The sequence below is a fragment of the Notolabrus celidotus genome, chromosome 14 (assembly GCF_009762535.1).
Source record: "Notolabrus celidotus isolate fNotCel1 chromosome 14, fNotCel1.pri, whole genome shotgun sequence".
NCBI classification, from domain to species: Eukaryota; Metazoa; Chordata; class Actinopteri; order Labriformes; family Labridae; genus Notolabrus; species Notolabrus celidotus.
In genome coordinates, this window is record NC_048285.1 from 21,248,458 (window position 1) to 21,273,766 (window position 25,309).

Here is a 25,309-nt window from a genome sequence, read left to right on the forward strand (position 1 = left end):
TTATCAGCTTGGCCGCAGCGTGTCATCCCGGCCGCTGTAGGGATACTGTCAGCTAGCCAAGGCCCCGGGAACTCTGATTGAATGTTGAACCCTGCCACACACAGACACACACACACACACACACAGTGTTTGTGTGCGTATGTACATTATCTGGATTTATGTGATGCATACAAGTGTGTACAAGCTTGTGCAGTTTTTGAATGCTTGACTGGAGAGGGCTGAAAAAGAGCTTGCGTGTCAGTGTAACAGTAGACGAGGTGTGGTCTGATGAATTATAAATGAAGACTAACAGTACAGTAGATACCACTGATGGATCATGCTAGACCGACAGAATTAATCAACAAGGCTGGGATGTAGACCAAATGTATGGAATTACACACATTATAAATGAGTGTGGTTTGCTATCATCATTTGTACGTTTTTTTAGTGCAAATTAAAGCTCCTGTCAGGAATTTTTGTCTGCTTTTAAAACACACTGAAAATGAATACTGATCTGTATGACCTACAAAAGCAAAGAAGATCATCAGCGACAACATTAATTATTTAAATAGTGTCATGTTTCATGCTTGTAACTCTGCAGGGGCGTAGGTATCAGGTGAAGTGAGTTCCAGCACGTTGAAGATACAAACTTTTATAACAGCAGAGATTTACAGTAGATAATAACTATGACCTTTAAAAGTAGATCTACAATCTGAATAGGGATTACACATACTGTCCCCACTCCTCACAGGAGCTTTAAATTGTGTTAACAGGAAAAGAATTGTCAAAAGCTGATGGTTTAAGAATATTTTCGTGTTGTCAAAGTACATAAGAAAAACTTCAGGTCATAATGTCCTACAGCTTTATCCCATTAATGCAGATATTGGTGGAGAATGTATTTGTTATTTTGACTTTTCTCTGCTCATCAGTAGTAGTTAGGGCTCTCTCCTACCATCTTAGTCCTGCAGCAGTCCTGTTTCCCCTCTAAGAAAATAGTCCTTCTTTATCAAAATATTGAACAATCTGCTAAAACTTCATCCCCCTCAAACTCTGGCCCCTGTGTGAGTTAGTGGACTTCCTGATGGGCTGCCCTGCGCTCTCCTTTTGCAGCCCAATTTGTTTGGAACACAGAGCATTGCCATGGAGAAATTCTCACCACGTTGCTATGGTAGCAGCCCCCATTCTTCTCCTCTTGCTTTCCAAAATAAGAGCAGATCAGAGTCTGGAGCATTCCTTTCACATGTGTCAGTCCATGAAAGAGCAGACATACACGAGAAATGTGCTTGTTCGCAAGACGTGGAGACTTATATTGAACAGAGGGTGTGTGAAAGCACAGGTTAATTCGTATCAAACATATGCATGCTCACACACACACACTCGCACACACACAGCGCCATTGGCCTTGGATCCCAGGCTTACAGGAGGTGCCAGGAACCCTCTCTCCCACAGTCACCCTCTGTTCACTTGGAACAATAAGCCATTCTCTGTGTATGTTTCTCTCTCTCTCTCTTTTTCTCGCTCTGTCTCTATCTCGTGCTTTCGCTCCGTCAGCTGACCCCTACAGTCAAGCGTCAGAGCTTTTAACCCACGCAAAAGTCTCAAAAATACAGCTTAAAGTATCACAAGTTTGAACTTTGTGACCGAGACAACACTTTGTGTGCGCATTGCGTGTTTTTAGATTTCTATTTCTTGCTTCCTGCGCATAGGTAACCCAGGTAACAACTCCCTCTTGGTCTCCCATCCCATTTGGATCCGCTCTGACTTCACCTCCACCATGAAGTCAGCCTCAGTAATGAAGCAGAGAAGCAGTCAGCCCCACCCTTCAGCCCCAAACAGGCCACCCTCACTCATGACTAACACCACTTTTATTAGCTTGTGTGTTTTTATATCTGTGTGCGCGCTCTGTATTGTCCTCAGCAGCAGCCATCCTGTGTCGGTGGATTCAGAAGCCAGCCAGACAATTCTTTGCACCCTACCCATAATCCTTAGGGATCAACACTGAATCAAACCCACTTCCTAGTTTTTCATTTAACCCCCTGTTCGTGTGTGTGTGTTTGAATGCTCTTTGATGTTATCGTGCAAATGCATCATCCCCCGACCGTCACTATCTAATTTTTTCCCTCATCCTCCTCTCTCTCCTCCTCTCTCCCCGCAGCAGAGTAACAGATGAACGTGACTCATGTTCATCAGCATCCTTCAGCGTTCTGTTCCCTCTCGTCTTTCTCCTCTCATCTCTCTCTTGTATACCTCTTGTCCTTGGCTGGATATTTATGTCTTATCTGATATTGCGGCTTCGAGTTAGATCTCTGACTGTTTGGTGTGATTCATCCTCTGAATCAGTCTGCAGATGGAGGTTTGAGACTTCAAAGGAGGAAAGAAACTGAACAAAACTTTTAAAGAGCTTTGTGATGCATGAGGTCCAGGGTGAGAGCTTTGTGGATTTCTGTGAGGATTCTAAAAGTGCTTTCTTTTCAGGTTAGGGTTCTTTTGTTCAGTTTTCAGAGCTCTAGAACCAAAATAGTTGGTAAACATCTCGCTTTAAAGCTCTTGTTAGGAACTTTGTGTTTGTGTTGATTTTGGCACCACCTGTCTACATATTATCACTTTACTGCTTAGCTCCATGTATGCTACAGGAAAATCCCATCTGGCTTTCTTTTAACATTCAAAAGTCTCACTCATCGTGAATATTTGGTGTGGGAAAAGGAAAACAGAGGCACCCTATTAAGCATGATGGAAATCAGCTAGTCTGACACCTACACAGTGGCAGAGGTTACAGGCAATACAAATTACAGTATAGTATTACTCAGTGTTGATGCTGATGATCTTGTTTGCTTTTGTAGGTCATACAGAGACATTAGTGTTAACTGTAGTTTGTCTCATGACCGACTAAAAATCCCTCACAGGAGCTTTAAGTAATTACAAAATGTATTTATAGAATAAATAAAACCTCTGAAATGTATTTGCTTTGATTGTTTATCTTCAGATATATAAAGTAGTATTAAACAAGCTCAATTTGACGTTAAAGCTCCTGTGAGGAACTCTTAGTTTGTATCATTTGGGTACCCCCTGTGGACCAAAAACTGTTCCCTGCTCTTGTCTTGGACATGTAAAAGTGTGTAGTGTGTACAGTATTTTTTAACAAAAACTCCCATCCTGCTTTCTCTTAGCAGAAATACTGTACATAAAGAATCCTTGTTGTGGGAAAAAAAAGCTCTTTTTGCAGTAATCTTCTTATAATGCCTAACCTGACACGGCAGTTTGAGACATTAAAATAACTACATAGAAATACCAGCTTTCTTGCTGATAGTTTAGTTTGCTATTGTGGGTCATAAAGAGGCATCATTATTCAAAAACCAGCTAAAACTCCTCACAGGAGCTTCAAATCAGAATCTGATCAATAATAAAAATGAGCAGTGTGCATTTCTAACAAGGCTGTTTTTCTTTTAGTGAGTTTTTGGTACTATTTATGCTGAAAAAAGTACCACAGTGACATACCGATACTGATTTTATAGCAATTTGTAGTGCTTAAGTTTATTATCTACTTTGTCTTCTTACCTATTTCATCTCTTAAATAACAAGCTTTGTGGCTTTTTTCTGATACATATCCTTATAAACATTTACTGTACATCTTAATAACCATGGGACAAACATAATAGTAGTTGTCATAATGTCTCCTTAAGCTTGAAAAACAGTGACTACATTTTTATAATTCCTGCCATTTCATGGACAATTAGACATTCAACAAAGAAATATCAGAATGGTCATAAAAAAATAAAAGTCATTAGTTTCTATGCTTCACTATCTTGCCTTTCATTTATTCAGTACACAAAAATGTGTAATCCTGCTTTTCTGGAGCATATCAATTATTAATTTGTTTCCATTTGAGTCTGGTTACAGTTTTCTGTCACTGTGTGTATAACCAATGTCTGGTTGTGCGTCTGCAGTGTGATTCTGCGGCCGTACGTGGTCATAATTTTCTGTCTGGGCGGCTATGACAAATATATGAGTCGCGGGTCGATAGCGTCTCGCAAAGATGAGATCATTACACACGGTGGAGAGCTGGGATTGAAAATGTAAGTCACTGATACAAGGCACAGCCAATTTCTGTGTGTGTGTGAGTGAGTGAGTGAGTGACTGACTGACTGACTTAGTGCGTGTGTGTGTGTGTGTTTGTGTGCCAGACTAATGGTCCATTGTGCTCTGTCAGGGTTTATTTAGCTGGCCGGGGGCTGTGGAGCTGCTGCCTTTGGAGTCCAGACAGGGCACTATTTTTACCTTAGCAGGAAGGGAGCACACTGCCCACTCTGTTACATAAACACACACACGCACTTTCCTGTTCATATACCATAAATATGCGGGCTGTGTAGGCATTTATGGCTTATCTGTCTTTCACAAATATACACTGAATTGTAAGCCGTTCCAGATAAGATGGTTGAGGGGCCTGGAGGGGAAAATTCCAAAAAGAGTTTGGTGCAATAGAGAGAGAGTAAATATATGAGAGTTGGTGTCCAGGAGAATCTCAAGAGACTAAACACACACATGGGCACAATGCGTGCACATTGCTATAAACACACACACACAGAGGTGTCTTCAAACTGGTTGTGAGCAGCTGCTGTCCTCACGTCAGGGTGTGAAAACAGAAAAAACACCAGTGTGAGTTTCAACCTCTCTCTCTCTCTCTCTCTCTCTCTCTCTCTCTCTCTCTCTCTCTCTCTCTCTCTCTCTCTCTCTCTCTCTCTCTGCCCTCCTTGGCTGTGAGAGGCCACCCTGACCAGAGGGTGGAAGGTAGGGAGGGTCCAAAGGGGCCTTACCTCTGACCATTGTGCTTTCACACTCCTGCAGGAGAGGTAGCACATAAGAGGAAATATAAAGGATACAGAGGAGTCAGACAGTGTTGGGAGAAGCTGTGTCACAACATGTAAAAAGGAGGACGAGGAGAAGCCACCAGCAAAGGACTAGATTTAATGTCAGACTGAAGCAGGAGAGAGCTGGATGAGAAGTATGATGTGGACTGACTGGACTCAAACTCATGAGTCCTTCTGGACTAACCCGGAGTAGAGGGGAAAAGACAGGACGATAAGGAGGGAGGGAAGGATGAGGGAGGCGCTGGATAATATGGATGGATTTTGTGGATGTGGATGATATCATCGGGCAGACATCCAACCTTTACCTCAGTGATGACTACAAAGAGGTAAAGGACTCTGCTGTGTACCTCAGCCCATACTCATGAGTCATTTTATAGTCATTAATTAACTGAAACGGATGTATTTATGAGAGCTTTTCGAGAGAAAAATTGTCATTAAAAGAGGTGAATATTTTGGCTAAGCCATGATTATGCTTAAAACCTGAATATGCTCAGATATAAGGATCATTTTTTTGTTTCTTTTTTTATTTCTGTGAAAAACACTTATTCACTTTGTTGCTTAGAGTTAGATAAGAAAATATAACTTCTAAGTGTGTCTCTTAAAGTGGAAGCTTCTGCAAACAGCTAGTAGCACAGCAGAAGAGTCATGCAACTGCTATCTTCTGCTTTGAATACACAAGCACCTCTTAGAGCTCATACTTTATCTTGGTTTTTTCAATTCATGTGGAAGTGTAAAAATGTCATGTTGTAGTGAGTAATGTCCTCGACTGTTTTTTGGCTAGAATCAGTGATTAGCAAACCCATGGTGTCGTTTAACCTTCAGGAAGCTGCTGCTTTACTAGCCTTGAAACAGTCCAGCTTACATTAGCCAATTTTACACTGCAACTGGCAAGTTTTAAAGAAAGTTGGTTGGCTGATTATTTTTCCTTTGGCGCTAGTCTTGCGGTTTCAAGTATTTATGCTAAACTTAGCTAATTGGCTGCTTGCTGAAGCTACAAACTGAAAAAAACAGACATAAGTATCAATATAACATGGAACCCTCGACAAGAAAGCTAATTTCTAATATTCTTAACATCCAAAATTGTATCCTGATTTTTTTTTTACCTCATGGTGACCTTTGAACTTCAGGATGTCACTGCTCCTAGCTAAGCTAACTTCTCACTGCAACATCAAATTTTTTACATTTTTCTGTTGTGTTCTTACTGATTCAAGAAATGTTTACATATAAATTGGGGAGTTTTAAGGAGAGCTAGTTGTCTGAATTTCTTCCTTTTGGACCTAGCTATGTCTCCCTGTTTCATGTCTTAAGACTAGGTTAAGGTTAGCTAACTGGCTGCTAGCTCCAGCAACACTAAAGAGACAGACATGAGTGGTACCAATCTTCTTATCTAACACTCAGCAAGAAAGCCTCTCAGCTTATTTTTTAAGGTCCCGATTTTAGGAGCTATGCTACAAGTCAAATACTGATGCTGGGCTAATGCTGAAGTTTGAGTATTAAACAGGCTCACATATTTTGGGGCAAAGCTATGACATATTGGTGTCATAGTAACCAGACCTTTATCCTTAAATCTGCCTCTTTTCTCTGAGAAAAAAACAGACTACTTCACTGAATCTTTTCCCACAAATCCATAGTCTGGCCCTCTCACAGAGATAAAGCTCAAATGTCACTCGGAGCCCTATTGTCCTGTCTCAACCCACTTCATGCTCCCTGTCTCCCCTCCATCCCTCCCATTGTCATTCTCTCCCCTCTCTTCTTTTCTTCCCCTTCATCCCAACCAAACCCACCCCCCTTTATTTTACGAAACACACACACACACACACACACACACACACACACACATCTATGCGCATCCTTCAACCTCTTGCTGAGTTGTTCTCTTCCGCTCTGAGTGACAGGAGCAGCCTTTCACTGACCTGAGGCTGAACTGTATGAGGGGTCCGAGGTCAGGTCTCTTATCTGAGATGGAATGCTGCAGTGCCTAGACAGTCAGCTCTCACATAACAGGAAAGAGGATACTGTCTTACATACATCCACACAATTTTGAGCTTAGAAAGACAGAACTTATCCTATAATGCATTTACTTGGATGACTTCTTAGACTTTTTGAATACTTTTCTTTATTTCAGACGCATAGGTCCATATTAGCAAAGAACAAAAGGCAAGTATGTAAGTATCAGTAAACTGAAATGCTTTCTTCTTCCTTAATTCCAATCTTTTCTGTACAACAAAAATACAGCTACAGCCAAAACTATTAGCTTAGCTATACATGAAGACAACAAGGATGGGGAAACAGCTCGCATGGCTCTGTCTATCACCACATTCCTGAAGTCTTGCTATCGCTGTAAGCCTTCCAGGGAACTTTCCTGAAGTCGCCTTCAGAAAGTCACTTCACCCTGCCAAGAAATATTTCTGCAGTTAACCTCTGAAACACCAGGAATTATTTGTTTTTCTTCACATTTTGTAAACACATTAAACAATAAAGATAAGGTTGGTCAGCGTCATAGATGCTTATTGACCGGTCGCACTTTCCCTTTGCAATGATTATGCATTGACACGATTTTCCAAAATGCAGTTTAAGTTAAATCTGAGCCTGTACAAACATCTGTATGACTCTGAGGCTACAGCACACAGTCAAAACACACTCTCCATGTGTTTGTTTGTGCTCAGCAGCAGCTCACTGTCAGGCCTGGAGTGGATTTCAGAGTGTAGCTGCACCAATTCTTACACACACACACCCAAATGTGTCATGATTCTCTCTGTCAGTTCAGGTAAATAGAAATATGGGCTGTCCTCACAATAACCAGTAGATGTGTTTGTGTGTGCGCTTGTCTGTGAACAGCAGGTTCATGTCTGCTGCTAGAGGGTGAGGTATTGGCCAGTAAAAAAATGTCATTGTGCAAAAATTGTGAGGGCAGGAAAGAAAGGAAAGAGAAGAGAGAAAAATGAACTATTAATAAATGTAAAAGTGGCATATTTTAGAGGCCTCCAGCTTTGGTGTTTTTGTAATTTTTTATTTTGATACAGTCAAACAAAAGTCAAGAAAAAGTAGAGACCTAAGCAGGGAGAGACACGCCTACATATGAACAAGTCTCAGATCTTAACCACTTTACAATTTAGCTGCACAAACCGGCAATTTAGGGGGAGGATGCTCTTTGTTAGTACAGCTAATTAAATTCCGCTCCCTCCTCTAATACAGATTTTCAGGGTAGATTTGAGGGCTCAAAACAAGCACTGTGTTGTCCATAGCCAAGGCCAAATCACCCTCTAGGTCTGCAGATGAATAGCTGCGGCGCAGAGCGGAGGAGAAAATGTCTTTGTCAATGAGGGTTTTCAGCAGAGGGAAATTGCTTGGTGAATTTGAGGCAAACACAAATTAGCGCAATGTGTTGTCCCCAATCTAATTTGGACGGTGACGACGGTGGGGCCCAAGGCCAGGAAATGAAGGAGGTGTTTAGGGCTGTCACTCACGCGTCTTCTTGCTCTATTTAGTCTTCTCTTTCCTTCTGTGCTCTCATTCCTGCTTGCATCATAGATTTAAATGTAACTGAATCAGGCATTTTCCATTTCATCATCTAGACATGGGGCCTTTTGGATAAATCGCATCATCCTGATTTTGTTACAAGCTCTGGTGGGAATACCAACCAATAACGAACACGAAGGGTTCTCATTCTGTTGCATTCATGAAGATTTTAGTAAGGAAGTGTGTTTTTGCCTTGCTACATGCAAGGTTTACATTCCATTTGCCCTAAGCTCAGAGTCAAAAAAGTCACACCTGGCAGAAGAGAAATAAGCAAACATGGATTATGCAGGATATAATTGCTTCCCATTGAAACAAGACTCTGAAAATTCATCTCTTTTACTTCAAATGAATGAGGTACATCTTGAGGCTGACAGTCGAGGAGATTAGCATTTGTACTGATGCTAAAAGATTTGTGTAGAAAAGGAAGGAGAGGCGGGCGCATGTTTTTACTGCTCATTTCACACCTCCGCCTCTCAGTGACCCGTTACACACCTTTATAAATGGTTTATGGGCCCTCCATGATGGCTTTTTTTTACACTACACACAGCCCACCCAGACTCACACAGTAACGCAAGCACACAACAATAACATGCTGAGTAACAGATGTTTAAAAAGGCAGGAAGTTGTGTTGTCAAGCAGGCGTGGGAGACAGGAATCAGGTCATGTGTGAATCCAGCTTAAGAACAGGGATAACATCTGACCGGTGGTACTTTAAACATTTTCCAGAGTACCATAAGAATGTAATGTGCTGCAATTGCTTTCACTGGTGTAATCTTTTTAATTCATTGAATAATGCATCAACAGAACATGTAATTGGAAACACTTTTTTGGATTAGTCAGTCAATCAAAACAACATACATTTGCTGATTCCTACATCCACAATTGGTGCTTACATACTGCCATTTCAAGGCGGGATATTTATTCCCCTGTTACCCCCCACCCCCCCCCCCCCCCCCCCCATATATGTACGGACAAAGTATAGTGAGGGGCAGAACTATGTCAGATGCTGTTGTTTGGTCAAGAGAACATTGAATTTTCTGCTTATTTTCTTCTTTATAAAAGTGTAAACTGAAAAACTCAGGGAGTTTTGATGTTGTTTTGATTAACAAGACATTTGCAGATGTCACCTATGAAGATAAGTTTGTTACTGGGAGCTCAACAGGCAAAACAAGTAATCAATAATAGGAAAAATAATCAATGGCTATTTAGGACGTAAAAACTATCCGCTTGCAGCAGTAATGTGATTAAACTATTTGATGGTTGAAGCGATGGTTTTAATCTGATTAGCCAGTTCTGCTTATGTTAAAGGCCACGTATGTACAGTTGTAGAGTTTGTACTATTACCAGTGACAGCACAGGATGTTCCTCATTTAAAATCAGTGCATCAGTATTTTGTAATGTTTTGCTTTACATATAAACAACTGTAAAGTCTGATAATTTGTTGTGAAATATCAACTTGTTCTCATACTGTTTAAGTTTTATAAGTGAATTAGTTACATCACTGAAAGCAGATAGCTTTTCATCATGTCTGGTTCAGCTTGAGGTTTCTACCTTATCAGAATGTTTTTCTTGTAACTGCTGCCAAGTGCTACTCAGTGGTGAATTTGTGTTATCTATATTTAATATTACAAGGACTACAATCCAGAGACATGCCTTGTATTTAAAGTATCATGATGAGATAGCTTTTGCTGTGAATTGGTGCTTTATGAATAAAAACTGTTATGGTGATTGCTAAGTTATGTTAACTAACTGAAGAAGTAGCTCCTGCCTGACTTCTTCTCTTGTGGGATTTGCCTTTTTTCATTAGATGGGAGTTTATTTAGACACAGCCCTCCACGATAAGTGTGTGTGATCTTGCAAAGTTTTCAGGGATGCTGAGAGTGTCTTTTTTCTCAGTATTTTGATGCAAAACGTCCACAGAGGCTCTCTGAATGTGTCACACTTCCGTTCCCTCTGGTCCTCAGCACAAACCCCAATTTTTCATTTTTGTCAGCCCTCACAGCATGAGGGGAGAAAACTGTTAACAATGCTCAGTGAACCTGCTGCTTCAGGTTTTCATTCTTACTCGGAGCAGTTGTTTTGTGTAGCACCTTGACTGACAGTGTGTCAGCTGTGTTGAAGTCAGGCCTGTATGAGTGATGTGTGTGTGTACATAAATGTACGCCCTCTCACTACCACACAGGCTGCTGTAGCTCCTTTGAACTGAAACTCTCAAGTGTGTTCAACTTGACTCCCCGGGCTGTCTTTCAAATGCACACACAGACACACACACACACACACACTGAACAAGGAGCAGTGCCAGGTCCAACCCTCTACATGCGTGTGTATGTGTGTGTCTGTGTGTATGTGCTGGCAGCACCAAGCTCATCTTGCAGGGTCTTGTGTGGAGTAGGATTATGCTAATTTGTCCTTGGTGAAGGCACTCTCACCAACGCCTGCACATGATTGTCAGGAGAGACAGACAGAAAGAAGGAGGAAGTGGGGGAGCGAAGGAGTCGAGAAAACGAGTGGGAGAGAGGTGAAGCTGTGATAAGCAACTTGAAGAGGGAAGAAAAGAGAAATACTGTAGCTAGAGGCTGAAGTGGAGATGGAAGGAGATGAGTGGAATTGGGGATAATGAGGAGGAGAGAGCAAGAGGAATGGCTGGTGAGGCCAGATCAGGTGGGTACAGACAGCACAGGTAGCAGAGATGATAGATCGATGAAGGTAGCAGCAGTGGGGGAAGTTTAAAAAAGTGATAATGATGGGAAAGAGGGAGATCCAAAAAGGCCAGAGATGCTGTTCACATAGTAGAAATTTCCATGATGAAGCCATCAGACACCTCTAATCAGCATTTTTACCTAATGTTTTACCTAAATTAAACCAAGTTTTTGGTCAGTCCATTGAAGTCGTCACAAATTAATATATGTATAGAAATCCAGGATTACGATTCATATGGTGCCAGTCAAGAAAAGTCATTTAAACTTTGTTGTGCCCCATCCTAAAGTGACCCTGTGAGGCAAACAACTAACAAACAAACCGACCCAAAATGGCCCAATATCTATACCCCTTTCTGGAGCCTATACCAGGGCTGGGTTAGATCCTGAACAGGTGACCAGCACAGGAATAACATAGACAGATAACCAGAAACCTCTCTCTCGTCCACACCTAACCCAATGAGGATGTCTTTGGAGTGTGGGGGGAGCATTGACTTTTAAGACCCACCCCCAGGTGTAACTCGTTAATTAATTACCTATTTCACCTGCTGATGAAATTACATCAGAGGACTTAAAGCTGGGGTTGGTAGTCTCGGAAAACTAGCATGAATTTGAATGTAGCATTTCCTCATGACTCCGTCTAACCCCCCCCCCTCCCTCGGAGCTCCTCCAAGACGACGCCCCAAGACGTTTTCTCAGGTTTACTCCGGCTGTAGATGGCAGCTTTTTTCCACTCTTTTTTATGAACACATTATGCATTGATTGCCATCAGGACATAAAGATCATTTTAACCAGTATAACAAAAAGTGTATCTAAATCTGACTACCAACCCAAGCTTTAAAGAGACACCCAGAATAGAATCACATACAGCAGTGACAGCTTTGATAAGTTGGATATGTAAGAAATAGGGAATGAGAAGTATATAGAAGTATATAAATTATACCAAAACATTTTTAGAAGCTGCTTTTAATATGAAATTGTGACTATATGATATCACTATATAAAACAGTTAAAATGCTGCAAAATATCTTCCATCAATGGCCTTATTACGAAATCCTGGTTACATGAATGAAATATTGCTTTTGCTCACACATGAAAGGGGATTGCACAATAAGCAGAAAGAAACATGGATGTCTTACATCATACAGATTTAATATTAGACAAAAATTTAACCCAAATTTGATTTTAGTTGTCATAGGGTGTGAACTGTTGCGAAATGTAAAGATAAGACTCTCAAAAGTGGCATGCAAAATTATATTGCATTATCAGAATGATTAATTTGTACAAAAAAGGATTCATTTACAAACAAAAAACAACACTTTTTAGTGCTCAATTAATTTTTTATTTACTTAAAAGTCTTTTCTAAGTCTTAAAATGTGTCCTCCTGTCTGTGACAGACTACAAACACTTTGCAGAGAGGGCCTAAGGGGCCATGCAAAGTCCTTCCTCAATGATAAACATCCATGCTTCATACTTCAGTGCAGCAGTAGCAAATGAACTGCACTCTTCCCATTAGATTCGAAACAGTCTGTGTGTCTCATTAGTTATTTGCACCTCAGTTGGATGTGTTTACCTGCTATCGGCACAGACGAGACATCCTGGGGGGGACTGCTGTGTGTGAGCGTGTCTGAAGTGCTGCCAAATCTGAAGCTGCTCTCAGTTAGGAATTCAGGGTTGGGAAGAGGCCAGCAGAGAGTGCCTGTGGGAGTGTGTAATGGTGGGATTCTTGCAGATTTAAGCATGTATGAAAACGCTTTTTCTGTTCTTCATGTGGAGTTTACCAAACACAAACTTAATCCTGCGTAAGTCCTGTATTAGAAGATCTACCTTGTGTGTGTGTGGAGGATATTGAATTCCCCACTTGTTGTATTCTATGACAACAGCAACACCTGCTGGTGTACGCTGGTACTGCCAACTTTTTATGATCCCACTTCAGATATTTTTACACATTTCTTTCGTACCTCAGCTGACTCCACACTTTGCATCAGTGCGCGTTAGTGTGACACTAAACTCTGACTGCAAATTTAAGTAGGAGCTGCTGCTATTAATAAACCTGCACCTGTGATTAGGACTGTCAGGGAGTGCTAACAGCGCTTCTATTTGTGCACGCAGTGAGTCACATGGGGGGAAAGAGGGTGATGTTGCATGACAGGAAACTATATTTAAGTAGCTAGGTTTGAGGTGCAATGACAGCAAGTATCCACCCCTGCTGAGGACACCTGATCCTAACTAACCTGAGTCGGACCTTTGACCTCACAAGGTTATTGAAAAGATCACAAAAAGGTAACCTTATCTTGTTGATCTTCTGTTTCAGGCCCAAAAGAATGAGAGGGAGTCTATCAGGCAGAAGTTGGCCCTGGGCAGTTTCTTTGACGATGGGCCGGGCATCTACACCAGCTGCAGTAAGAGCGGCAAACCCAGCCTGTCCTCACGGTAAGACCCTCAACCTTTATCCTATACGCCTCTCCCTTACTAATAAAAATGTATAGAAAACAGTTTTTTTCTTACTTGTTTTCTGGTACTTTTAAGGGTCTCATGATCCGCTCAAGAAGGGGATTCTACACAAAGTGACAGCAGAAGCTTAAATGTCAAAACAGCATGAATCAACTGTGTTCAAGGGTTAAAAGTGAATAAACAGCCTGAACCTAAATCCCCACATTTACGTCATGGCCTAAAGAAAGAAAGGACAAGCAGGGAGGAAGAGAGTTGACATGAAGCAGGGAGGATTTGTGTTGGGTAAATGATGAGACTCTTACAGTCAGCCTGTCTGGCTCTCACTTCCTAAAAGGCGAATGCATGGGTGGGAGGGCAACACATACACACACATGCTCTACTACACTCCTACACAGAAGCTTACTGGAACTTGATGCTCTGTGATCATTAAAGTACTCTTCATGTTACTGTGAGTAGAATCATGTGGTTTAAGCAATACTGCTGCAACATGTTGATGACCGGTTGTGATGCTTAATGCCTCATCAATGATTTCAGGGAAATAAGAGGAGGGCAGTAAAGGGTTTTTTTGTACTGTTTTTAAAGGGGGGTTTTGTGGGAGGGCTTTTAGCATTATTTTTATGGAACAGTTTTTGAGGGAGAGATAGGAAATATGGGGAGAGAGTGGGAGTGACATTCACCAATTCCTGTTGAGACCGGGAAACTATCCTACGACCAGTGTGGCCCATGTACAGCCTCCGTACATGGGCATCTGCTCTACCACCAGAGCTAAATTGGTGCATTGATATGGCTGACTATTGACAAACACAGACAAACTGTATTAGAGAACTCCTCAATTGTAGGTGATAACATCACCTACAGTTGAGGATGAGAAATCTCTCTGCCCATATTATTTTCTGTCACATACAACCTGTTTTTCTTAAGATACAGCAGTTTCTAAACTTTTGCCTCTTATCTTTTTTGCTGGTTTAACTTCATGTGAAAGAAGTTTTAAACAAAAAGATCTCAACCTACATCCTTTCAACAGTCAAACATATCAGCCAATGTGAATCTTTGCTGTGGATAATATAAAAAACAACCCTGGCATTGTGCAGTTAACCACTCAATCTGGCACCAGCAGCAGTTTCAGACATTAGAAGTAACCATACAGGGGAGCTGGCTTGGCGTAGTGATTGAATTGTGCACCCTGTGTCCAGGGGCAGTGGTCACTTCCAGACTACAGCTCTTTGCTGCATCTCAGTCCCCAATCTCTCTCCAAGTTTAATGCCCTATTATCTGTCCTTTCCTCCCAATAAAGGCACATAATTCTCAAAAGTACAACAAAAAAAAACACATATAGAACTAATAAAGCTTGTCAGTTTCAATCTTTCTTTTTTTAGGATATATAACATCAATAGGAGTTTCAGTTGATTTCATCACTAGCTGATGAAACCTTACAGGAGTTTCAAAGTTTATTTAGGGTGGGCGGGATTCTCGCACAATGACTCAAAGAAAAAAACTCAAATATTTCTAAGTATACTCACACACAAAAGGGATGTACGCATTTACTGACTCCAGTTTTACTTAAAATAGCAGCACACTCTCCAGCTTTAATAACTTGTGACCAAAATATATATAAATGATAACTGACATAGAAAGCACAAACTTCTCAGCATCAATCTCCTTGCAAACTTTATAATTCTGTATATATTCTTGCAAATATGGATGCTGACATGAATGCTATGCAACAAGCTCTTATTGGTAGATCAAGCTCTATAGTGTAGAAGCATTACTTTGCTTCATATTAGCTGATAATCCTCAAAATAGTTAGTAAAACGGTAGTCAGTATTCTGAACCTCGATACTGAAGGTCTCTGATGCTGCCTCTCCTGTAAAATCACCATCGACCGCTCAGGTCCTATTTTAATCAGGACTGATCGGATCTATGCTGTGAAACTAATCAGCACGCTTTGTAATTACTGCATTGAATAAGCAGGTTATTGATCCAAAGTGGGCTGGATCCACACTCTGCTCCTCTATGGTATAAAAAAAATAAAATAAAAAAAAAAACCTCAAACCGGTCTGCTGCAGATTAGATCAGACCTACCGGAGGGTTCCTGGATCGATCCACATTGAAGACGAGGGGAGAAAATTAAAGACACAAGCCCTTGTCATTTTATCCTCAGCCAGCCTGGGGATGAAGGCAGCTGCCTCTTTTTTAAAGGTTTTCTCTCTCATTTTCTTATTTTTCCCACTTGTTATCTCTTCAACATATAGCACAGCACTCCAAACCTTTTTACTGAAGGTTCTTTGTTGAACTCATCACAGGTCATTAGTATTAGCAGCAGTGCTGTCGACATTGCTGCTTGCCTTGGCCCTGGTCCGAGTCAATTACAGCAGAAAGAGCCAACATTGAACCGACTCGACTCTTATCTGCATTTATGCTAATATTGACACGTCTCCCCCGGTTTGAATCCATCTCCATCTCTGTCTCTCCCTGCAGGCTGCAGAGCGGGATGAACCTACAGATCTGTTTCGTCAATGACAGCGGAAGCGACAAGGACAGCGATGCAGATGACAGCAAGACAGAGACTAGTCTGGACACTCCTCTGTCTCCCATGGTTATGCACCGAAGCCACATAGAGTTATTTAGGGTGTCTCATCTGTATTTAAGAATCACAGAAAACCACAAAAAACATTATTAGCCACAGGAATGATGTTAGGAAAGTGACATAGATTTTATCTGATGTACAAATACAGAGTAAAAGGAGTGTAAGGGAAAGATTTTTATGATGAATCAGAGAGGTTTTAGTCATAACTTGTGTTTTCTGGCCTGTTAAGCAATTTATATGCAGCAAATGAGAGGTGAATTGGAAAACCCATGCCTTGGTCATGCTTGAATGGCCACATTAACCCCCTGTCAGCCTGAGACATTTAAAGAAAGAGAGAATTATCACCTCTTTACATGTTCATCCCCACTCTCTTCCTGTTAGTGCGCAAAATCTACACATGAAATGTCAAGAATAAATTAATCCTCTGAACTATTCTTTCTTAATCTCCTTCTTTCTTCCTTCTTTTTTCTTACTTTCTCCTCCTTATTTCTAATTCTGCTCACCCTCCCTTCATATCCTCTCTACCACACGGGGCCTTTTCCCTCCTCACCCCTGCAGTCCAAGCAGAGTTCGTCTTACTCGGACAGGGACACTACAGAGGAGACTCTGAGTCTTGGAGGACATGGACTTCCTGAGTCGACAGAAGAAGCTGCAGGCGGAGGCTAAGCTGGCCCTGGCTATGGCTAAACCCATGGCCAAGTTGCAGGTGGAAGTTGAGAAACAGAATCGAAAAAGTCCCAGTGGCTGACCTGGTTAGTATCAAAAATTACAGACATCATCATTTGTTTTTGTGTAATTTGGAGCTTTTATGCCTTATTCCGATGATATGAGAGAAGATAGAGTGGGGATCAAAGGGCCTCAATTTGGTATCAAACTGAGTCTTTCTATGTCTAGGACTGTAGCCTCTGTACATGGGGTGCCAGATTTAACAGTTAAACCAAACAGGTGCCCCAAACATTCATAAAGTTTCACATCAACAAGGACAACTTTTCTACTTCCAATATTCTTTGGTAAAATTCTGGAATAGGCCTGGAGCAAGAGTAAAGTATTTCTTTATGTAAGCAGGCGGATACAAGTCGAAATGTATACACTGGAAACAAGAGCTCCGCTGAATCAAGTCACTATAACAGCTCAGTTATTCCAAGAAGAGGACGAAGTAAAGAGAAAAAAATTGTTGCTCATAAATGACGTAAAAGTGAAAGGTGTTTCCTGTGTTAATGAACCCACAGATATTTTTTACCTGACCAGTGGAGGATACAGAGGGTGGGTCGGGGGTAGTAAGAGCCCCCCTGCGACCTTATCACCCACCCCAAGTGCCACTCCAAAAACCTAAACATGTGATTGGCTATTTGCTGTGTCAAAGATGTTGAAAATCAACTTTTTGGACTGTTGCAACGGGCTGCTTTTAGCCTTGCATTTCATTAAGACGTATATCCTTTTGTTAGCACCTAAACTGTGACGTGTGACATATTTTATTTTTTAGTACTTAAAGAATTAAGTGAAGAAGGCTTTAATTGTTGCCACCCAGTTGTAAAACTGTTTTTTAAAGTTTAAAAATATACACAGGAATATAACATATTTTTGGTACTTAAGTGTTAATTGCCAATGTACACATGATTAGCAAAGATGATAAAATAATTCATGCTAATCTCTTATTTCAGTTAGTTTTGACTGGGCTTTTTGTCTTCATCAGGATAGACAGCTGAAGAGAGAGAGAGTAAATGTGGAGAGCGGAGAATGAGGAATGACTTAAAGCAAAGTGTCTTGGCCAGGAGTCAAACAAGCAACCGCTGTGACGAGGCCTAAAGCCTCTGTACATCAGGCATGTGCTGAAACCACCTGGCCAACTGACCCCAGAAGTAAAAAATATTCTCCCATCCCCTGCATTCATTAGTGGGCCACCTCAGTACAAAACAACCTTGATCCTCCCCTGTGTTTAGGCCCAAAGCTGTGTTTTTCACTTGATATTCTCTATCAGTGTAGTTCAGGAAGATCAACAGTTGCTTTATGAAAAACATTCAGCAGCCATAGGACCAGATATTTTTCTCAGAAATTTGACTAACAGGCTTACACAAGGCCAGTCTCTAGATAAATACCTCCAAATGAATGCTAATGCTGCCACTTATCTGCTTGATTCTGCTTCTTTGTGCTAATACATTCACCATGTCCATTAAATAGGTCACAATATAACAGTCAGGTTTTTTGCAGTTGTTTCCCGGCCCCTTAAAGTGACCACAAATAAAATTAGAGTGGGTTAAAAGGATAATTGTAAATTGCTTATTGCATCAGCTTCTTCACTCTAAATAATTGTTCCAGGGTTGTGCTTATCTGCATAGATATTTCTTGTGTTTAATGTAGGTCTGTTACATCATCAGCTTTCTTTATGCTAGTGAGCAATTATTCGGCACACCTTGTTATTCCCCAACACCTTTACAAGCACCTGATGTCAGTTTGAAAGCAAAACCGAAATCTTACAATAGCAAATACACCTCCTTATAGTTTTATGATTAACCCCTGGGGGTGTAACTGGAATTATTTGTAAAAAGGCAATACATCATAGCCTGCAGACATTTTTTCAGATACTAATATAACTTGCATCTAATGGAAAAGCCATAATGTCATAGAAGTGAGTAAGAAGAGCCACCAAATAAAAGTTTATGTGGATCTAAAATATTTGAGTTGTTCCTGTGGTCAAAGTTTGGGAAAACAGAGGTGTGGGTTCGGTTTTTGTCACGTATGGGTTTCATCAACGCATCATACACATGTTGTGTTGATGTCACAGGAAGCCCTACCTCCTCTGTTGGTTTCCTCTGCCCTCATTTAGAGGAAGGAAGGTGATGACGACCCTGCTCATCATTATTTCATCCGTTTATATCCACCTCACTGCCTTCTTGGACGCACACACACCAAAACGCTGTCACACTCACACACTGCTGGACTTACTCACACTATATTTTCCATGCGGACTTCCCAGGCAGGGCCGCTTTACTTATTCAGAGGAGAGAAGGGCAGCTTGGCCGGGTCTATCTATAATTCATACGCCGGAAAGCATTGACTTCAGTGTTTAGGGATGTAGCAGTGCTCAGCAGTCAGAAGACATCACTGTCACATCCGGACCGAACACACGCTGAATATTAAGATATATTTAAGGCTACAGACGCCCGCCATGTCCACAACACCAGAGACCTATCCAGCTCCAGGAATCACATGTGCTTAATGATTGCCTTGAACAGCCATGCTTGTAACAATTTGATGCTGTTATCCTTCCCTCGATGAGATAATCAGCTCATATACAAAAGACAAAGGGTTGTTTCTTTTTATTACCTACAGCGTATAATATATTTGATATCAGGAGTGACAAAGCAGCATCCACAGATGGCATTCTGACTGCAGCAAATAAGCTTAGGCTGAAAGTGTCTCATAGAGTAGTGCAAGCTATTAATAAATGCATCAAAATTTAGTGTTTCATGTTTAGAATTGACCAATTTCCGTTGTGTTAGCTTGTTAGAAATTGTATTTTGACTTTGCTAGTATGAGAGTATGAACAAAATTAATTTTCCCTACTAAAACAACAAAGCTACCTGTTGCAACTAAGCCCTGATGAGGCAATAGCCAATCATAGTTGAGGATCTTCTTGGGGCACCTAGTGTGGCCACTCAGATATCAAGGATCCTTCCCTGCTTATCACATGAAGTTCAGTCAATCAGACTTGATTTGCAAAGCACCTTTTATACAACAATATTGTAACACAAAGTGATGTACATAAAAATTTTAATAATAATAAAATAGAATAAAGTCTACATACAACAACATCCTCCCACCTACAGGGTTAAGAGTATGATATAAATAAAATAAGTTTCTGACCAACTGAGGACAGCTATAATAACTTCTTAATGAGGGAACACTGAAGGTAAAATAAGATATCAAAACTCAAGATAAGAAGTTAAACCCACCAAAATAAAATAAATTAATAAGATAATATATTTCTAAAAGATTAAACCAGTAAACGAGACTAAGATGCTACACAAATGGAGGATCATTCTTAGCATGCACACGTGAGATTTTTGTCCTCGGAGACCACCATCGTTTCACAGACAGGAGGGGTGAGCAAAGGGAGCATTTCATCCTGGAATCTGGCCACTAGATATCACTAAATGTCCCCTTTTCTCCACTGTACCTTTAATATATTGTTAAAGGAAGACCAGAATGAAACATAGGTCTGAAATTATTTACTTATGTGACAGAAGAAAAAGCTAAAAGTGTGGATAAAGTTAGCTGGAACAAATGTGTGAACTGTTTGAATGGTTAGGTGAAATACTGAATAAACATTTGGACCAAGAGTAATGACTACGGTAATGAATACATTTGCAAAAGTAAAAGTAACAGTTGCAATATAATATGAGGAGAAAAAGACTGTTCAAGATTCATATGTAAAAGAATAGATTTGGAGGGTGATGGCTGGTGTTTTTGAAGTGTAGTTGTGTCTGTCTGATGAAAATGTTTGGGTTAACATTGGACTAATAAGGTCCTAGAAAAATAACTGCTGTTACAGGGCTGCCAGCTAGTGTTATTCCGCTCCAACTAAACAGTTTCGTCCTGCCCGCCTGTCAAGGACAGGGAATGGGAATTGAGCCAGCACAGTAAGCCTGCGTCCAAATGTCTGTGTGTGTACAGGGAGCATGCCTTTCTCCTAAAATCTGTACAAACCAAGCACTGAGGGAGAGGAAGAAAGTCAGAGAGAGAGAGAGGGGAGAGAGGAGAGGAGAGAGAGAGAGAGAGAGAGAGAGAGAGAGAGAGAGAGAGAGAGAGAGAGAAGACGGGAAAGATTTAAATTCTACTGTAAAACCTCACTTCTTTAGAATTTACTCTCGGTGTGATATCAAGTAATTACTGGAGATTCATTTGTTACTATTGAACACTCAGACTGTGATATTAACACAGAGAGTAGTGTGATCAATCAGCCACAGAAACCTCACACTGTGTCAGCAGACTAACAACGTGGCACTAACATTTCCCATCACCCACTCACACTGTCTTTGACATCACGTCTCTCCACGTCACTCTGAAGCACCGGGCTTGAAACTGAAACTGACACACAGTGGCCTCTAGAGGAGATGCAGCAGAGCCAATGTGAAAGTGAAAGAGGGATGAGAAAGTAGAAACAAGGGGCAGCCAGGTGCCAAAACACACAAGCGCTTAGAGTGTGGCACATACAGAGAGAAAAAGAGAGAGAGAGTGGCTCGTTTTCTCACCTACAGTTTGAGACTGGATATGACGTGGGAGGGAGAGAAAATGGGTGCAGGAGGGGAAGAGAAAGTATGTAGGCTGGTTAGCTGAGAGTGTTGTTAGAAGGAGAATGTGGCAAACATAGGGCAAATTATCTGTGTGTGTGTGCCTGGGAAAAGCACACTTGTCATCTTATCACATGTTGTGGTTTCACTCCTAGAACATGAAGAAATACTGATGGTAACAAATTAACACAAAGCCAGCTGAAGCACTAGAGAAGTCAAATAAAGCCGTTTAAACTTGACTATGCAGGTCCATGTTTGATAAAAAATCTGCACTAATGTAACTCCAGAAGCTTCTCAGTTTCACTCATTGGAAAATGTTGTTCCTTTTCCCCCTTTATCATCATTTCTCATTACATAATAGATGCTTTCACTACACTCGGTGTGTGGGATTTTGTGCCAAATGTCAAAGGGAATTAAAAAAATTCATATGAAAGGAGAACGAATGAGTCAAACATTTGAGAAGATAAATGATCAAATGAATCAGGCTGCTCCAGTCTGTGTTCGTACCTGCTTTTTTTATCTTAACAAACGCTGATTGTGACCCAACGGTAGTGTCCTCTTGAAATCCCCAAACTTTACTGGATCCTGAGTACAAAGCTGAATGCAGCAAAGAAGGAATGAAATTCACTTTTGTTTCATCATCAACGAAACAAAAAACACAAATACAGCAAAAATGAAAAAGAAGGTGTGGCTTTTGGATATGCAACAAATGCAAAGCTACAGCTACATTTTTATTCATTACTCTGTCAGTGATAATAAAAATACATTGAAGTTATTTTAATAGATTAAAAGTGAGCCCAACATTGTCCGCTTTTTAACCAATTTGGCAGTTCTGCTGGATGAATTGTTTGAAAGACGAATTGATTTTCACACTCTTTGTTGATATGGTTATGGTCAATCTCTGATAGTTGTTTCAGCATGTGTTTGACATTTCTGAATCATGCAAATTTTAATCCTCATTATTCAATTTATGATTTCTCTGTGGATTTTAAAATGGTAAGAAGTCCATGAGTTTACAGTATCTCTTTGTGGCAAAATATCAATTGCTGGGCTGCAGATGTCTTTGGAGAATTGTGTACATATGCTGTAGTTTTTTCGGGGCAGGACCTTCTTTTTATCCATGGTATAAGATGTTAAACCTCATGCTTCTATTCATGATTTTGTGTCTTGTGTTTTCTGACAGCTTCCACACATGCCTCACATCAGCGAGTGTCTAATGAAAAGAAGCCTGAAGCCCACAGACCTGAGGGACATGACACTGGGGCAGCTGCAGGTTATAGTCAACGACCTTCACTCCCAGATTGAGAGTGAGTTGACCACACTCACGCAGTGCTTACATAAACACACACACACACACACACTCACAGTTGTTGACCTCCACTTTCATTAGCAGAAATGAGCAAATGGGGAAAAACATGCACAAACACACTGACCCAAAACTTTCTCAGTGAATGTGAAAGCACCTCTCTATATGTTAGTCACTTCAAAGAATTGTAGGAGTTAGACAGCTTCCCCTGAGTGTTTACTGTTACTGCCTGGTACACCATTGATCCTTGTACTCAGGAATGAATAATCTCTCATATTACATTAAACAGCTCCAAAAAATCCCCTTTCAGGCTTATTTTTCACTGACAAACAGACCTTCATTCAAAAGCTCAATTTTAATTGATCCATGTTGTTTTCTAAAGCTGAGAGAACAATGGCTGAAACATGTGACGAGAAAGCAACCACAACCACAGATTTCCTTTGTGAATGTTTCGATGGCTGAAATAATTTGATGAGGCCATTCAGGGAAATTTAATGTGATAACATACTGTATTATACTTCAGGCAGATTTTATCTTAATCTAAAACAAAATATGCTACCATTGTGGTGTTAAAAATAGTTCCATGTTCATTTAAATATGTTGTGGACACATAATGTGTGTCGATGCTATACTTCTGTATTTATGTTATCTCTTTTCTAATGTCTCTAAGGTCTGAATGAGGAGCTCGTACAGTTGCTGCTGATTCGGGATGAACTACACATGGAGCAGGATGCCATGCTGGTCGACATAGAGGACCTCACCAGGTGATGAAACACTAGATGAGGAGGATGAGGAGTACTTTAATGCTTCTCCCTGCTTTTTTAATAAATCTATGGAGTTTTTAAGATTAAAAAAAAACATTTATTTGGAGAGTAAGATATGAAAGCAATCTAATAAAATGAACTTAAACCAAGAGTCGGTCAGTCTAACACGCAGTACATTCTGACAGTTCTACCCTGCCCATATTCTCTCAGCCTCAAGCCAATTTCATACTTCTGAGGGTGTAAATATGATAGGTACTCAAACATGGTATTATGGTAAATTAGGCAAAATGCTACTTAATTGACTGAAGTAACATTCCAAACATTCAATATTATCAAGAAGTTATAAAGAAATTTAAAAAAAAATGTATTCCACACTTTTTTCTTCCTCATCAAAACTGAGTGCCTCCATTACTCAAAATGCATCTCAGCAACCAACAGTGTAAAAGCCTGATTTATACTAAAATCTGCCCACGCCATAGACCTACGCAGAGGCCTAGCACGTAGCTGACGTGCACCTCCTCCAAAATGTAACTAGGCGTTGAATCAAAGCGGGCTGCAAGCCCTGTTATTGGTCCACTCAGCGGCATTGTATTTCCTGCATTTACAGCACTTCAAGGATGTGTGTCCTCTCTATTCTTCCCTGTTATAATTGCTGTATGACAAACAGGACTGTATTTTTGTAATATTATGACTTTATGTTTATAACAATATGACCTTATTTTAAAAAATCTATATTAATTTTAAGGTGGCCCTGTACTCAGTTTGAGATGGAAAATATAGAAATATAAGCACATAAGTGACTTTGTATTCCTTGTCTCCGCTCTAGGCATGCTGAGAGCCAGCAGAAACATATGGCTGAGAAGACCCTTTCAAAATAAGATGCCCGTCCTTGCTCCACCCTGCTCTCCTCTGCCAAGCTGAAGCTCCTGCTCCAAACCAAACTTTTCCTCCTCCGGCCATTCCACCTCCTGCCCCGTCTCGATCCAAATCCTGCCCGCTCGTCCCCAAGTACTTTGCTCCTCGCTGCGTCCCCCTGGCGTCTCCCCCTGTGTCTCCCTTCCTGTCCCGCCCACTGACTCCAATGGTGGCAGCAGCAGCACAGATAATGAAGGCCACCCCTCTTTCATTTGCTTCTGTGGTTTTTCTCCCAGCGCCAAGAATGGAGGAAAACTGAGGGGGAACTTCTCCACAAGGAAACTGATTGTGTGTCGTCATGGATTCTGTCCCCAGCTTCCTGTGCAGTGATCGGCCTTGCTTTGCGATTGTTTCTTTTTAACTTTCTACATTCGCCACTAAATTATAACTGTCAAATGCAAAAAAAAAAAAAAAATGTGGGAAAAAATAAATAATAGTGAAAAATTCAGTAGAAAGTCAGTCTTGAGAAAAAAAGAAACAACATTGTAAAAAAGAAATAAAAAACGATGGAAACTTACTTCTTCAGACCATTTTAAGTTGGACGGTAATTTTAAAGTATTTCAAAGTCGACCTGTTTTTATTCTGCACAAACGGTAGTTTTCAACTGAGAAATGTTTATTTGAAGGTGCTAAAAGAGTGTCAAAGGAAACATGCCTGCCTTGTAGTGGAGTCGTAGCTTTTGGTAATACGTTCACTCTAATTGCTCTTCAACATTTTGTGAATGTTGATTCTCTGACACGAGTCATTTTAAATGAATAAGTGTGTTAATATTGTTTTCATCCTATTGTAATCAGAAACTTTATTTGAGGGAAGAAATGTTTATGTACAGATATGTAAAATAAAGAATAAACTTTGTTTCATATATGTACGTTTTTTGTGCTCTTTTTCTTCAATTGGCTTCTTCAATGAGTCTGCTCTTTCACATCAGTTTCC

General features: G+C 40.6%; 1 protein-coding gene across 1 annotated transcript in view; it reads left to right on the forward strand.

Annotated features, from left to right (window-relative positions):
* The window catches only part of schip1 (schwannomin interacting protein 1), a 259,688-nt gene extending 234,885 nt beyond the window's left edge, over nucleotides 1–24,803 (forward strand). Inside the window, 8 exon segments of the mRNA XM_034700416.1 lie at nucleotides 13,374–13,492; nucleotides 15,992–16,109; nucleotides 16,659–16,711; nucleotides 16,713–16,835; nucleotides 16,837–16,852; nucleotides 22,575–22,698; nucleotides 23,368–23,461; nucleotides 24,288–24,803. Of these exon segments, the coding sequence (XP_034556307.1) occupies nucleotides 13,374–13,492; nucleotides 15,992–16,109; nucleotides 16,659–16,711; nucleotides 16,713–16,835; nucleotides 16,837–16,852; nucleotides 22,575–22,698; nucleotides 23,368–23,461; nucleotides 24,288–24,339 (699 nt within the window). The 3' untranslated portion in view covers nucleotides 24,340–24,803.
* Nucleotides 24,804–25,309: the final 506 nt, after the last annotated feature.